The 14,357-nt window shown below is 35.7% G+C and overlaps 1 protein-coding gene across 2 annotated transcripts in view; it reads right to left on the bottom strand.

Moving 5' to 3' along the window:
• Positions 1–5,661: 5,661 nt before the first annotated feature.
• Positions 5,662–14,357, bottom strand: part of LOC149813156 (uncharacterized) — a 98,684-nt gene continuing 89,988 nt past the window's right edge. The window contains exons 3-5 of one of the 2 annotated variants that reach the window (XM_089991607.1): positions 7,440–7,630; positions 6,045–6,111; positions 5,662–5,946 (exon numbers count right to left, since the gene is read on the bottom strand). In XM_089991607.1, coding sequence (XP_089847733.1) covers positions 5,905–5,946; positions 6,045–6,111; positions 7,440–7,630 — 300 coding nt within the window. In that variant the 3' untranslated portion in view covers positions 5,662–5,904. Of the gene's footprint in view, positions 5,947–6,044; positions 6,112–7,439; positions 7,631–14,357 lie in introns of those variants that run through there. The other variant, XR_016428274.1, reaches the window with a different exon arrangement.

Genomic DNA, 14,357 nt, shown 5'->3' with positions numbered 1-14,357 from the left:
ACTGGATTTTGCTAGATATAAGCCATTTTTTATATGATTCCCTTATATAAACTTAATAAAATATGAAATAAGATGGAATAAATATGAAAATAGAATTTGAAATTTCGAAATTGGGGTCAAAATGATCAAAATACCCCTGATAGCAAGACTATGGCCTTGAAATCAAGGTTTTTAGAAAGTTATTTTGTAAAATGCAAGTTTTGAAATACAAATAATGATAAATTAACTTAAATATGATATGACATGAATAAAAATGAGAAAATTAGAGTTTAGAATTTCGAAATTGAGGTCAAATGACCAAATTTCCCCTGATAGCAAGACTATGGCCTTGAAATTAGGGTTTTCTGAAATAGATTTTGGTAAAACTTGGGATTTATAATTGAAATAAATACAAAATCAAACATGAAACAGCCTAATATAATTATAAACATGAACAAACCGTAAAACATACACTTATGCACGAAAATCAAGAAATATCACAAAAATTGTGATTTTGGCAGTGTTTCGGGATCCTGCGGGGCCCTGTTTTGCAATTTGATCAATTTAGGCATCAAACGGATTTTAAATTTCATAAAAATTGGTACCTGCACTTGTTATGTCCCGAAAATCAGATTAAAATTATAAAAATAATTTTTTGATATTATATTAATCCGAAAATTGCATTGAAACCCTAAAATATGTTATTTTTGACCTAGTTCACAAACCAGTTTCAGAGTTAGACCCGAATCAGGGGTCAATCCTCCATGAAAACTTCTGAATTTTTACAGAGGAAAACCAGATGTCAAAACAAAGGTTTTCTTTTTTACAGATCGGAAAAAGCATCTCCAATTAGGGAGAAACTCTTCCAACAATCTGAACTAAAATATAACAAGTCTAACAGGGGTTAAAACAGCTACTTCGGATTGAAAATACAGAAATAAATATCAGACTTAATCAAAAAAATTTGAAATTTTAGCAATGAATAGTAGACAAAAAAATAACAAAATGCCTTTTTTACATATCATGAATCGGATCTGTGATTTGAGATCTATGGTCATTACAAGTCTGATTAGGGTTTTGGTAAACCCTAATGAGTTTTAAATTTAAAATCAGACTTTCTGTCAGAGGAAAAATATTAAACAGAGGTCTAAAATTACCAAAATTTTACAGTAAATAGATCATTTTAACATGAATCCACACCACTTTACGGATCTCAAATCAGATATAAGATGAGAAAAATAACATAACAGCAAGTTACCTCTTGAATTTAAATAACGATTTTAAAGATTTAAAATCACGGTTTGATATCCGATTTTTCTGATAGGGTTCCCAAATCCCAAAATATCCGAATTTTTTACAGTAGTTCACTGACATATCCATGTTTCACATATTAAAGAATCAGAAATTTACAGTGAGTGCTTTAATACGAAATAACATATTCTTTGCTGGTCCATGCTTAAAAACACACAGAAACCTAATAAAATCTAATAAACCATGCATTAATTAATGAAAACAATAAGGAAAATAGTAAATAGAAAAACGAAATTGATTCCTATGTTAAAACACATGTAATAAACATAACTAAGTAAAATAAATAAATAAAAACAGGGAATCCATTGCTAGAATTTGATTTTACCTTAAAAAGCATGGATTTGACCCATTTAACGGGTAAATCGCATGTTTTAATGGTTAAGAACATGAAAAACCACACTATAATCGATTCTAATGGATTAGAATCCCTGGAAAAACATCAAAACAGAGTTAGATCATCTTCTTGAACCTCTTTTGAGGTTCTTGGACTTGAATCCATGGTTCAATCCATGTAATAGATGGAGCCAATGGTTAAAATTGATTTAAACCATTGAAAACATTAAATAAAAAGCTAAAAAAAAAAAAATTACCTTGAGGTTGCTGCAATGGAGGAAGGGCTGGAGAGGAGAGAGAAGCTCCAAGAATTGCTAAAGAGGTGAATGGAAAAATCGACCCCCTATGGGTCTCAATTTATAGAAATTTTTTAGGTTTTGAAAATTGACAATTTTGAAATTTTTGGACTCTCTAAAGGGGGGGGGCGATTTTTAGGTGGAGTTACCTAACTACCCCTAGCCTAGATTATCCTAATTAATTCCTAATTAACCCCTAGCTAAACCTAAGAATCCCTCAAATGTGGCACCACTTGGCGTTTTTCCACATTTGGGTTTTTAAAGTTTTAAAAACCTCTAAAAACACTAGTTTAAAAACCAAACTTTTAAAATTGAGTTTTCAAAATAGATTTTGACTCTTCTAAACTTCTAAAACTAACCAAGATACTGACTATGCCTAGACTAACCCTAACTTTCTCAAATGTGGCTCCACCCCGAGTGGGCCCTACTTGAGTTTTTCTAAAAGTGATTTAAAAACTTGAAATTGAGAGAATTTTCAAAAGATTTCCAAAAGTAAGCTTAAAATTAAAAGTTTTGAAATGGCATAGGGTTCCAACTGTGTTAGAACTCCTCTAAATGTGGCGCCAACTGAGTGGGCCCACATCAGGTTTTGAGAAGTTTGAAATCATCACTGAAAATAACTTTGAAAAGAGGTTAAAATCAATAATTGAAATTCAAAATCTTTGAAAATAGAGTCTCAGGCGAACTGAAACTCCAGGTTAGAGTCCTGGATTTTTAGGACTCTGAGATTTTGGGTTTTAAAAGCCAAATGATGGAGTTTCTGAAAAGATTTTATCAAAAATGATGAAATAAGTCAGAAAATATTGTCAGAGTTAGACTCCTAACTTAATCAGGACTCTGAAATAGAGTCCTGGATTAACTGGATTCTACAAAATGACCTAAATTTTGAAAACAAATGGAAAGAAACGAAAATGGAAGTAAAAACAGACTTCAAAACAAACTCCTGACTGGACTAGGCCTCTAGGACCCTCTAGGACAGAGTCCTGATCGGACCGAAACTCTAGATTTTTTTGGTATTTTCTGAAAAACATATGAAAGAACTTGTCAAAACAGTGAAAACAATAACAAATATTGGAATAAAATAGAGTTCTGATTCAACTGAGACTCTGAGGACAGAGTCCTAATTGAACTAGGACTCTCAGATTTTTGGATTTCGTGAGAAAACAAATGAGAGAATTTGAAAAAAATAGTTAAAAACATGATGAAATTGAAGTTTTGGTTCAGAGTCATGATCTGATTAGAACTCTAAGAAAGAGTCCTGATTCGATCAGAACTCTAAGAATTTTGGTTTTCTGATAAGCAAATGATGAAATTTGGGCAAAGCTTTTGAAAACAAGTGAAAATGAAGTGAGAAAATCAATTTTGGATAGAGTCCTGATTCGTTCAGGACTCTGGGGATAGAGTCCTGATTTGATCAGAACTCTGGGCTAAAACCTCAGAATTTTGAAATTCTTTGATAAAAGTATAATAGTTTTGGTAGATTGAAAGATTTCTGAAAGATTCTCTCAAAATTGAAATCAGGATCAGAGTCCTGATCCAACTAGGACTCTCTGAACAGAGTTCTGTTTTGACTAAAACTCTGAGTTTCTGACTCATTTTGAAAGATTTTGAAAGATTTGATTGAAAATAGATAAAATAGCTGTAAAGGATTAGAGTCCTAATCCGATTAAAACTCTGAAGAAGAGTTCTGATTCGACTGGACTCTTGAAGAAGAGTCCTGATCCAACTAAGACTCTAAAATTTTGGCCAAAACAGAAGATTTTAAAAGGTTTTCTCCGAAAATAGGTAAAAAGGTAGTGGAAAGTAGAGTTCTGATCCGACTGGACTGTTGGAAAAAGAATCATGATCCAACTAGGACTCTGAAATTTTTGAAGATTTTTGACAAGTAAAGGAATTCAGAGGCGACACCACCTAAATCGGTCTCATCTGAAAATTGAAATCAGTTGAAAATTGAGTTTAAAACAAATCCAGATTGTTTTCTGAGAAAACATTTCAAAATATAAGGTCCTGGGGGTTGGCAAATGACAAAATGCTGATTAAAAATCCTGGTTTAAAATTGATTTCAAAAGAAAAGTTTTTAAAACTCAAATCTAGATTAATATTTTGAAAACAAAAGTGTTGGATCTCGAAAATGAGATGTAATGACATGCAATGCTATGCAATGCAATGAAATGGTATGCCGAATACATGCAATGATATACAATGACACATGAAATATATAAACACTGGATGAGGGTGAAAATTTGGGGTGTTTACACTGGCTCTGGAAACAGACATCACAGTTGTTTGGTGTTCACTGAAAACAGAAAGGAAATCTGATGGAGGATGGACACTCGTGGTTTGATATAAGATTCCAGGATAAAACAGTAGGATGGAGCTGGGAGAGAGCCTTTGGAAGACAAGGAACGAGAGAATCTTCAGCCAAAACAGGAAGTCGATCGAGGTAATGCATGGGGGAAAACCTAATGGTAGTTACAAAGGAGGCCATAAGCTGGAGAAGATTGAAATACTTGTCACAGCCAGAACCAGGCTGGAAGCAGGTCAACATACACGGCATATACCACAGAGCTTGGCACATTGGATTTACTATCAGAGAGCACTCGGGAAAGTTCTTAACAACAGGGTGCTACACTATAGAGGACATGGGAGTTAAAGATGTGGTGTGGATGGGTCGGAGCTCTCGGACACATTGATGCTGGAGCTAAGGTGATTTTGGTAACTGGAAGGTTAGATCTCGCCTCTAAACTTCAGAAGTTTTTGAACGGGAAAACTCAAGCTTCAGCTATTCTCCAATCAATCAGGGAATTTTTTCCGTATAGCTGGGAAAGAGTTACTGTACAGAAAATACAACACAACATAGACTACATTACTTGCTAAATTATAGAAGGACCACCCCCGGATTGGTCCCCAATTTTGGGAGAAATGTGATACACTGAAATACTGTACATTGTTTGTTTGTTTGTTTTGAAAGGCAAGTTGGGGTTAGGCGGACCCCTACCAGAACAACAGCCACCCCATGTGGCAGAGGGATTCTATCCTGACCCGCTTACCACATGGGATACCACCTCGGTAAATTGTTACCATTAATGAAATCTGGTAAGGGTCTGACTAACCCCAGCGCTTGCCTTTAAAACACAAAAAAACAAGGCATCTTGCGAACAAGAAAATTATTCACGTCAGTGGAGAGCTGACCTCTATATGGCATATACACCCTTACAGCTCGAAGTAAAGCAGCGCAAACTAGATTTCGTTCACTTTCTTCTCCATAGTAATGGACCCGATTGATTCAATTTGGTTCAGGGGCAGATCCACGAGTCCAGAATATTTCACTAGACAGCTTTGGGAATCTCACACACTACTCTTACCAAGAAGCACAAACCAACACACCTACATTTTGCATCGTAGATTCAGGTGCATTTATCCAAATCCTCCACTGCATCTAGGATCAAAAGTGGAGATTTCGTATCTTCACAAAGATATTAGTAAGCATATCAAGCACACAATTGCAAACATTTGCTACAGATACTATTTGTTCATCGAGATCAATGAGAAGATATCTTTTGTGGTTTAAAACTCCCCAGATACATAATTTCATAAAATGTTTTTAAGCCCCTCTAATTTTCCTACAATAATTTCCTTCATATGTTGACTATTGTTGCTCAATATTTCCCCATAAAACAACAAAAATTCAATTTATGCGATAGGTGTACCATCAGTCAGTAATCAATTCATGATGTAAAATAGCATTCCGGAATCAGACTAAGTTTTCATTACAATAAGAGATGCATCTATCACCCATTACATCATTGTGGCTACAAAAGGTTAATCAAATCAACTTTACAACTTGTCAGTATCAAACCTATGCATCTGACCAGTTAAATAGTTAAGACATGATGAAGCTAATCTATACAAGAGAACCATGAGAAATCAGAAAAGATGCTCATGTATCCAAATTATGAAACAAAGTGTCCAATTGGTTCAGAGTCTAGGACCGAGTCATATTTCGCCACTTATCCTTCAAGTCTATCTGTAAGAGTAACCATCCAGAAAAACAATCAGCAAAGATCCTCCCTTCAAAAAAAATCAAAAAATTCTGATGTTCTCCATGGTGAAAAAAACAAATACCTCTGTTCTCCCTACAAAAATTTGACGATAGCAATCCAGGATACGCTTCCAGTACCCTATCCCATGCCTTCCCAGAGAGGGAAAAAAAAGCCACACAAAAATGGAAAAAAATCATTACAGCATTTTATATTCCAAGCTAAGTTGAACAACAATAAGCACAACCCAAATTGATGTAAGAATGCAAAAGAAATACTGAGAATAGAATAAACAAGAACCAATAACGTACATGACGAAAAGCACATTTGGTGAAACTAGTTACCTCTGAATTCAAGAGGAAAAAAAAAGGCAAACTAGAAGATTGAGAAAAAACAGCAATCAAGTACATGGATGCACGGATGTAGACAGAACTGCAGACTCAAAATGAAATAGAGAACACTTGTTCCAAAAGATTATGGTGAATTGAAACCACTTTTGAAGACTTTCATTCCATTATGCAATGCCACATCATTTAACAAAATTATCAGTCACAAAAGCTTCCTACATCTGTTTTGTTGGAATAAATCTATTAGCAACAGGATAACAAACATAAACAAGATGGCAGATATGTTGAAAATGTCAAAGCCACAAAATTCCATAATTTTCACCATATATATATGGCAAGGCAAAGCCATAAGTTTTCATAATCTTTTGGGTTCTTTTGCTGATCAAACCCCTACAGATATGATCTACATGGATTTCTTAGTAGAAAACAAGTTTTGGATTATGTGATGGTTGTATGCTTCAAAGCTCAACGCTCACAATCTGCCAAAATTGTGACTTGAAAATGGCATATTAACATCCAAAAAACATGATAGATGTTATAATTTGTCTCAAACAAACTATGTTGAATACATCTATGAGGTATCAGTGGGAAGATGCAACCTACACCCATGGTTTCTACTAGGTGGCTATGTCACATAGGTTGGCTATGTCACATAGGTTGGCTATGTCACATAGGTGCGGGTGCGGATGCAGCGATGTGGCACTTTAAAAAAACTTGGGTGCAGGGGTACAGAGAGGGTATATATATAATTTTTTACAGTTTTAATTAACACTACATGTATGTGTGTGCATTTATGATATATATATATATATATATATATATATATATATATATATATATATATATATATATATATAACTGGACTTGGTTAAGGTTAACTGCAGTGTGGTTGACTTCACCCGACACAAAGGAAGCCATGTCCAAGTGTCGAACCCACATGGGTGTGTGACACGGGTGTGGTGCCCTGTAAAAAGAGTCTGTGTTGCATAGCTAGGTGGGTGTAGGTGATCCCACAGCACTCTATCGTTACCATAACACACACGCAATGTATATATATAGGCACAAAGTGACCAAGAAATATGGTCAAATGTGCCACCGTACTAAAATGAAAATAAAAGAAAGAAAAGCCATACTTCTTGACAGCATCTCGTAATGTTTCCTCTTCAAATGAACTCCATTTCTTGATTTTTCTTTGTCTCATGTATTTAGTAGCAGCTTGCTTCTGCAGAGGTGAAACTTTGAATTTCTTCGGGCTAGGTAAATGTATATCTCTTGAATGACTCTGAGATTTTTCAGACAAGGACTCAACTGATTCATCATCCCACTGTATAAACAACACAAACAACAATTATAAAAACCAAGAGATATTGTTGTAAAAAGAAAAAAGAAAAGAAAACATGAAGTCTATTAATAAAAATCCACTAGTGCTCGTTACGATCAACAGAACTTTAGAACAGTTCCCAACAAGGATGTCTATAAATGATTGCATGAGAATTCCCAATGATCAACCTAACTAATCGGAATAACTAAATGTGTAACTGGATTAGTTTATCATATACTGTAAATTTTCGGAAAAGTTAACATGTAGTTTCTGACACATAATATATGTTGGAACCTATGACACATGGGTACGGGCACGGAGGGTACAACATGGCAATTCCAAAAAATGTGGGTATGGAGACACACACACACACACACATATATATATAATCACATAAATATAAAATAAATTCAAAAAATCAAATCCATTTTTTCAACAAGACAACAACATAAATTAATTTAACATTTAACAATTAATGTTTAACAAAACATTTAACAACCAGCTAAACTAGTAACAGGCAAACAATTTTTATTCAAAGAATCAAAATTCAATAACAAGTAAAGTTATAACTAACAAATTAACATTTAAGAAACAAGTTATAACAAGCTAATAACAATTTCAGATAAATAGATACTAGACAGTAATACCTAACAATTAGCACTTAGCAAACAGAAATACAGAAAAGCATTCATAAACATAGTATCAAGTATCAACTATCAAGTTAAGAAATAACAAGATTACCAAAAAGACAAAAAAAATCGCGAGGTGAGTCCCTTAAGTCGCCGGAGGTCACTGGAGTGTCGAAGGTCTGCCGAAGGTTGCTGGAGTGTCGTGAGATAGAGATAGAGAGATAGAAAAGGGGAAGACGAGATAGAAAGAGAAAGGGAGAAGATGAGACAGAGAGAGAAAGACGACAGAAAGAGGGAGAGAGAGAAAGGGGGGAACAAGATGGGGAATCGAGAGGGAGACAGAGAAAGAAATCGAAAGAGGGAGAGAGATGAGAGAGAGAGAGGCAAAGTCCAAAGCATAGGAAGAGAGAAGTCGGGAGCAGAGGGAGAGGGTCTATAGGGCATCGAGAGAGCAGAGAGAGAGAGGGCAGGGGGGGTTTATCGGGTGAGGTAGGACCAAAATGGCCCCTCCCCTTTGACCTTGGTCAAACCAGGATTTTTTAAACAAAACCTGACCCGCAACATACCTGCCCCCGTGTTGACACGGGTACAGCGACCTATGTATCGTGTCTGTGTGACTCAGGTTGGAAGAGTAAAGTGTATAAGAAGAGAGTTTCCTAGGAAAAGGACAACCATATGTCAAGTGAGATGTGTAGCTTGTTACATGAGGCAAGCATTCTCATCTTAGAATCATATTGTGAAATGACATGCCAATAACTGAAACACTATGTAATGTAGATATTTCAAGATTACAAAATACCTAGCGCTACTCATGCTGAAGGTGGTAGTTCTGACCAGTCACAGATGTCAGTGATATTTTCAAAATATCACAATATTATCACTGTAAAATATAAAAAAATACAGGAAATATCTCATGATATTTTGAAAATATCATGAATTTCAATTTATTGCAATAATACTGGGAAAATCTCGGGAAAATATATTCATGTTTTATTGTTTCTTCGCTTAACATATATTTTTCTTAATTATATTTATAGTCATGTTTTATTTCTTCTTTGCTTAACGTGTATTTTTTCATACTTTTTAAAAAAAATTCTAACTTTTTTATTTTTCAAGATTTTCCTGATATCTATTGAAAAACCTATAATATCACAAGATTTTTCCTCACCAACATGGTTCTGACTGCTAATACAAGGTGCTTGCTGCTGCCATATAGACACATTGTATACTATATGAGATAAATGAAATACTTTCAATGAATATTTTACATCCAATTCAATTCATCATATTTTTAGTGAAAAACCAACTCCCTATATGTAAGTAACATGTCCAATTAACTGGACACCCACATCTTGCTTTTGGAAAACAACCATGGTCAAACAGATAGCAACAAGTATACCCATGTAACACAGCCCAAAAGGGACACTTGATAAACCTCTCTTTAACAAGCCCACATAGAAGAATTTTACTAGAATCAAATAAAAATTGGCTACATCAAAATATAAAAGCAAACTCAGAAACATTGTCGAGATGTATCACTCAACCATGTTCAAAGGTCACTATAATAATTTAGCTAAATTGTTCCGGACCACCAAGCTTTTTACTTTTGTTTCTTGATGTAGTTATCGCTTTTGCTTTCTTTTAGTGCATGTAATGGTCTTTGGCCTAAGAACCCCCGAATACAAGGTGATTTCGAGGTCCTTCTGTACTCGTTAACTTGCTAATAGAAGTCAGCTTTCTTGCTTTCTTCTATGCTCAATTGCCTTCCTGCTCTTTTTATGTGATTGTGTGTGCACGGTATTGTGCCATTGCGCCCGTGTGCTTGACAAGCGACGTTTAGCTCGATTTTCGCTGTGCGCTTGAAAGGCCGTTCGGATGTTGGGGTACACCGGACACGTCACAGGGGCCTTCGCTTTTAGCCTGTGACAAGTTGGTACCCGAACTTTGTTGAAGCTTGAGACAAGGATTCGACATTCTTCGTCAAGTATGCCCTCGAATAAGCATAAGGAAATTACTTCGGGTAGTGACACATACTGTGACCAACATGGAAAGGTTGGTTAATGATACTAATACTGTTTTGGGGTGCTCAAGAGATCAAGACTGCACTAGAGGGAGTGAAAATTTTTGTGGAAGATCTTGTCATTAGATACGAAGACTCTATTGAGAGTCTTAACACCAAGTTCGATGATCTGCCGAAAAGGTTCAACATCTTGACTACTAAATTGGATGTTGTCCAACGAAAGAATGACTAGTTCGAGCGACAGTTGAGAAATGCCCCAATTGGTGGAGCAGCGACACATGTGTATAGGCTGCATATTAAGTTGCATGAGCTTGTAAAGTACAAAGACACTCGAAACTCGAGAGATCTCGAGAACTTTATTTACTTGATGGATTAGTACCTCAAGGTTGGAGGTATGATGGAAGGTGCAGTTTTTTTACACACCGCAATGATGAACCTTACAAATGACGCTATGCTTTGGTGGAGATGCCAAAAAGGTGATGTTGAGCGTGGGTGTCCTTTTGTAAATTCTTGGGTGGATCTCAAGAAGGAACCTTGAAACTTCTTTTTGCCCAAGAATGAGAGTAGAATAGCCCGCAACAAGATATTGGCCCTGAAGCAGACTGGGTCAATTCATGAGTATGTCAAAGCATTCACCTCACTGATGCTAGACATCGAGAACATAGGTGACGCGGACCAATTGTTCCACTTCATGCATGGACTGCAGGGATGGGCAGCTACAAAGCTCAATCGACAAGACCCACAAACTCTTGTTGCGACACTTGCTGCTACTGATAAGCTCGCTAAGATTGACAGGCACAACATGACATCCCAGGGAAGATAGTTTGGGAATGATCATAACAACAATAAAAAAGATAATCGAAGGAATGATCAAGGGAACAATGATGGTAATGGGAACATCAGGGCGATAACTAGTTGAATCGTGGTCAACAAGAGGGACAACACAATAACCAACAAAGAAATAACAACTACCGAGGGCGAAATTATCATCGTCGAGTTTGTTACATCTGCCACGGTGATCGTTGGGCAAATCGTTATCCCAAAAGGAATCGTTGTCAAGAGAACAAAAATAATCGCGAGCCTAGAGTTGCAAACGCCATCCAAGCTAAAGTTTGGTGTGTTAAATTGTATCTCATATATATATATATATATTTATATATATATATAGAGAGAGAGAGAGATACATGTACATATATATATATATATATATATATATATATATACTTTTACTTTTGTAATACCCACTAGGGGTAAATCTATCATTTTCTCCTTTCATGCATTTTTCTCTTTTGTATTTCTTTTCTTTTTCTTCCTTTTATTTTTTAATTTTTTTGTTTTTTGGCTTTTAACCATGGAGGGGCCCACCTCATGTGAACGTTGGGTCCCTCAGACTGTCAATAATATGACCGTTGGAGGGGCTCCAACGTTCACATGAGGGAGCCACTCCAAGGGTCCTCTCTTGTCTTATAAATAGGAAATTTCCCCCTCTTGTAATTTAAGTTTTTGGTAAAGCTCTTACTAGTTTTCAATAAAAGATTCTTTTTATTTATATGCCTTTGCGCATTTGTATCTGTGTTTATCTTGTGCCTTTGTGCACACGTCTCATATCAAGAATATAGTGCCTTTGTGCACATAGTGTCTTTGTAGACTTTTGATCTCTAGAAGAGCTCGGGTATTGCATCATCACGGTGGTTGCCTCGAAGAGTGTGCCCATTTCTCATTCTCATTCTTTTGGCACAAAAAGCTCTTGCAAGTCATTTCAAGTAAAGCACAATACCGCAAGTAAGATCAAAGAAGACCCATTGTGGTACTTTCTTTCTTATAAAGGCATTTCCACGAGGGAAAAGGATTCTCATTTTTTCCTCAATGGGTCTAACTATCATGTTTGGGTCGGCAATATGGAAGATCATATTAAGGAAAAAAGCTTTTGGGGCTATGTCAAAGACACTATTCTTGAACCCGAACAAAAAATTACCACTATTGAAAAAGGTGAAATTAAGGCTCTTAATGGGGAAGAAAGAGAGAAGGCTTTTGAAGAATATAATAAGAAGCATGAAGAATGGGAAACGAAGAATTACAAAATCCTTTCGTGGATTTTTTCTTCGGTTGAGACCCGAATCAATGCAAATATTTTGAAATTTAATAAGGTGTCTCAAGTAAAGGAATATCTTGAGAGGATGTATACCTCAAGGGATTTGTCCCACAAATATTATCTTCAAAAAATGGCTTTAACCCTTCAACAAGGCGAATTGACTATTAGACAATATTTTGCCGAATTATCCTCTATTTGGAATGAGTTTGCTATGCTTGAACCAAAATGGAGTGGAGAAGCCATTGGGCTTCAACACAAGCAATTGAAAGAATGTCGGTTTTTTAATTTTTTGAACGGGCTTAGACCCGAGTTCGAACAAATAAGATCTTCTCTTCTATTTTCTTTCACTTCTCCACCACTTAAGATGTTCTTACTAAGCTAAGTGGAGAAAAAACTCGTATGAGAATGAGCAAAACCAATCCGAGTGTTTTTACGATGCCTTCAAACAAAGAAGAAAATGAATGAGCATATGTCGTCTCTAGACTGGGAAATAACTTGAAAACATACAAACCCCCTCATTTTAAAAATCAAGGAGCAAGAGAAAATGGTAGCCAAAACAAAAGGTACCAAGGAAGAGATTATAGCAAAATTATGTCATTTTGTAAAGAATCGGGACACATCAAACCGGTGTGTTCAAAATGGAAAAAGATGGTGGCTATGTCTACTATGTTTCAACCACATAGGGAAGAGGGTTCATCTACTTCCAACAATGGAGCTCTATCTCTAAGTCAAATCATGGAAGTTCTTAAACCTCTTATCAAGGGATCAATTTTGGGGGCCGCCATATCAACATTCTCTCCTCCTGGTAAGACTTCTTGGCTTTTTAGATTCGGGTGTCTCCTTTCATATGACTCCAAATATTTCTTCTCTTTCCGAATATTCAAAAAAATGTATCTTCATCTTTTGTTTCAACCGCGGATGACGCTTCTCTTGAAATCAAAGGGATTGAAAACTTTGAAAATCAAGGATTTTTTATTCTTAAAATTAGATTTATACCAAAATTAAATTTAAATTTGCTTTCAGTCTTTCAACTCTCGAACCATGGGTGTGATATAAAATTATCATCTAATAAATGTTGGATACAGAATCGCCGGTCCGGGAAGTTGATTGGGGAAGGGGCTCTAGGAAAGGAGACCTACACTACGTGAATTTTCTTCAAATACCAAAGAAATCTTTTTGTAATATTGCCCAACATAAAGATATAAATGTTTGGCATAAAAGACTTAGGCATCCCAATGTCATCAAGTTTTCTTATTTACATTTTGTTAAAGATTTTTGTAAAAGTGATTTCACTTGCAATAAGTGTATTCTTTAAAAAATGAGAAGTTTGCCTTTTGAACAAAGATCTATGTTTACAACCAAATCATTTGAACTTGTTTATTCGGATGTATGGGGACCGACACCCATTATATCGAAAAAAGGGTTTGTATATTAGGTTATTTTTGTTGATAATTATGAAAGAGTTATAAGATCGAGGCAACGAGCACTAGAGGGGGGGTGAATAGTGCTTTTAAATAGCGTCTTTGGAATCTTGACGGATTTTGAGATTCACAAAGCAATCACACAAAGAACACAAAAATTTATCCTGGTTCGGTCTTTCCCGACCTACATCTAGTCCCCAAGCAAAACCAGCTTGAGATTTCCACTATCAACCTTGTATAACTACAAGATCATACACAGACCAAATCTGGTCCCACTTTCAGTAACAAACCTACTGAAAGCAAACAACTCCTTTAAACCAATGGGTCATTTCCTTTTACAGAAAAATGAAATAATCAACTTACAAACAACCTACGAGTCCTTCTTATAAATGCAAATGAGATGCAATTGGCTTTTGAGGTTGTTGAAATACTCAACTCACGAATTCACTGTCTCTCAAAGGAATTTGAGTGAAAAACTGAAGTGAAAAATATCAAGTGAGTGAAAAAATGAATATGAGTGAAAAGCAAAGAGTAATTCAATGTAATTCAATTGGATTGCATTGCTTTT

Source organism: Nuphar pumila, chromosome 16 (genome assembly GCF_984573655.1).
Source record: "Nuphar pumila chromosome 16, dmNupPumi1.hap1.1, whole genome shotgun sequence".
NCBI classification, from domain to species: Eukaryota; Viridiplantae; Streptophyta; class Magnoliopsida; order Nymphaeales; family Nymphaeaceae; genus Nuphar; species Nuphar pumila.
Note: the sequence above shows the minus strand (reverse complement) of the source record. Positions and strands in the feature narration are given on the sequence as shown.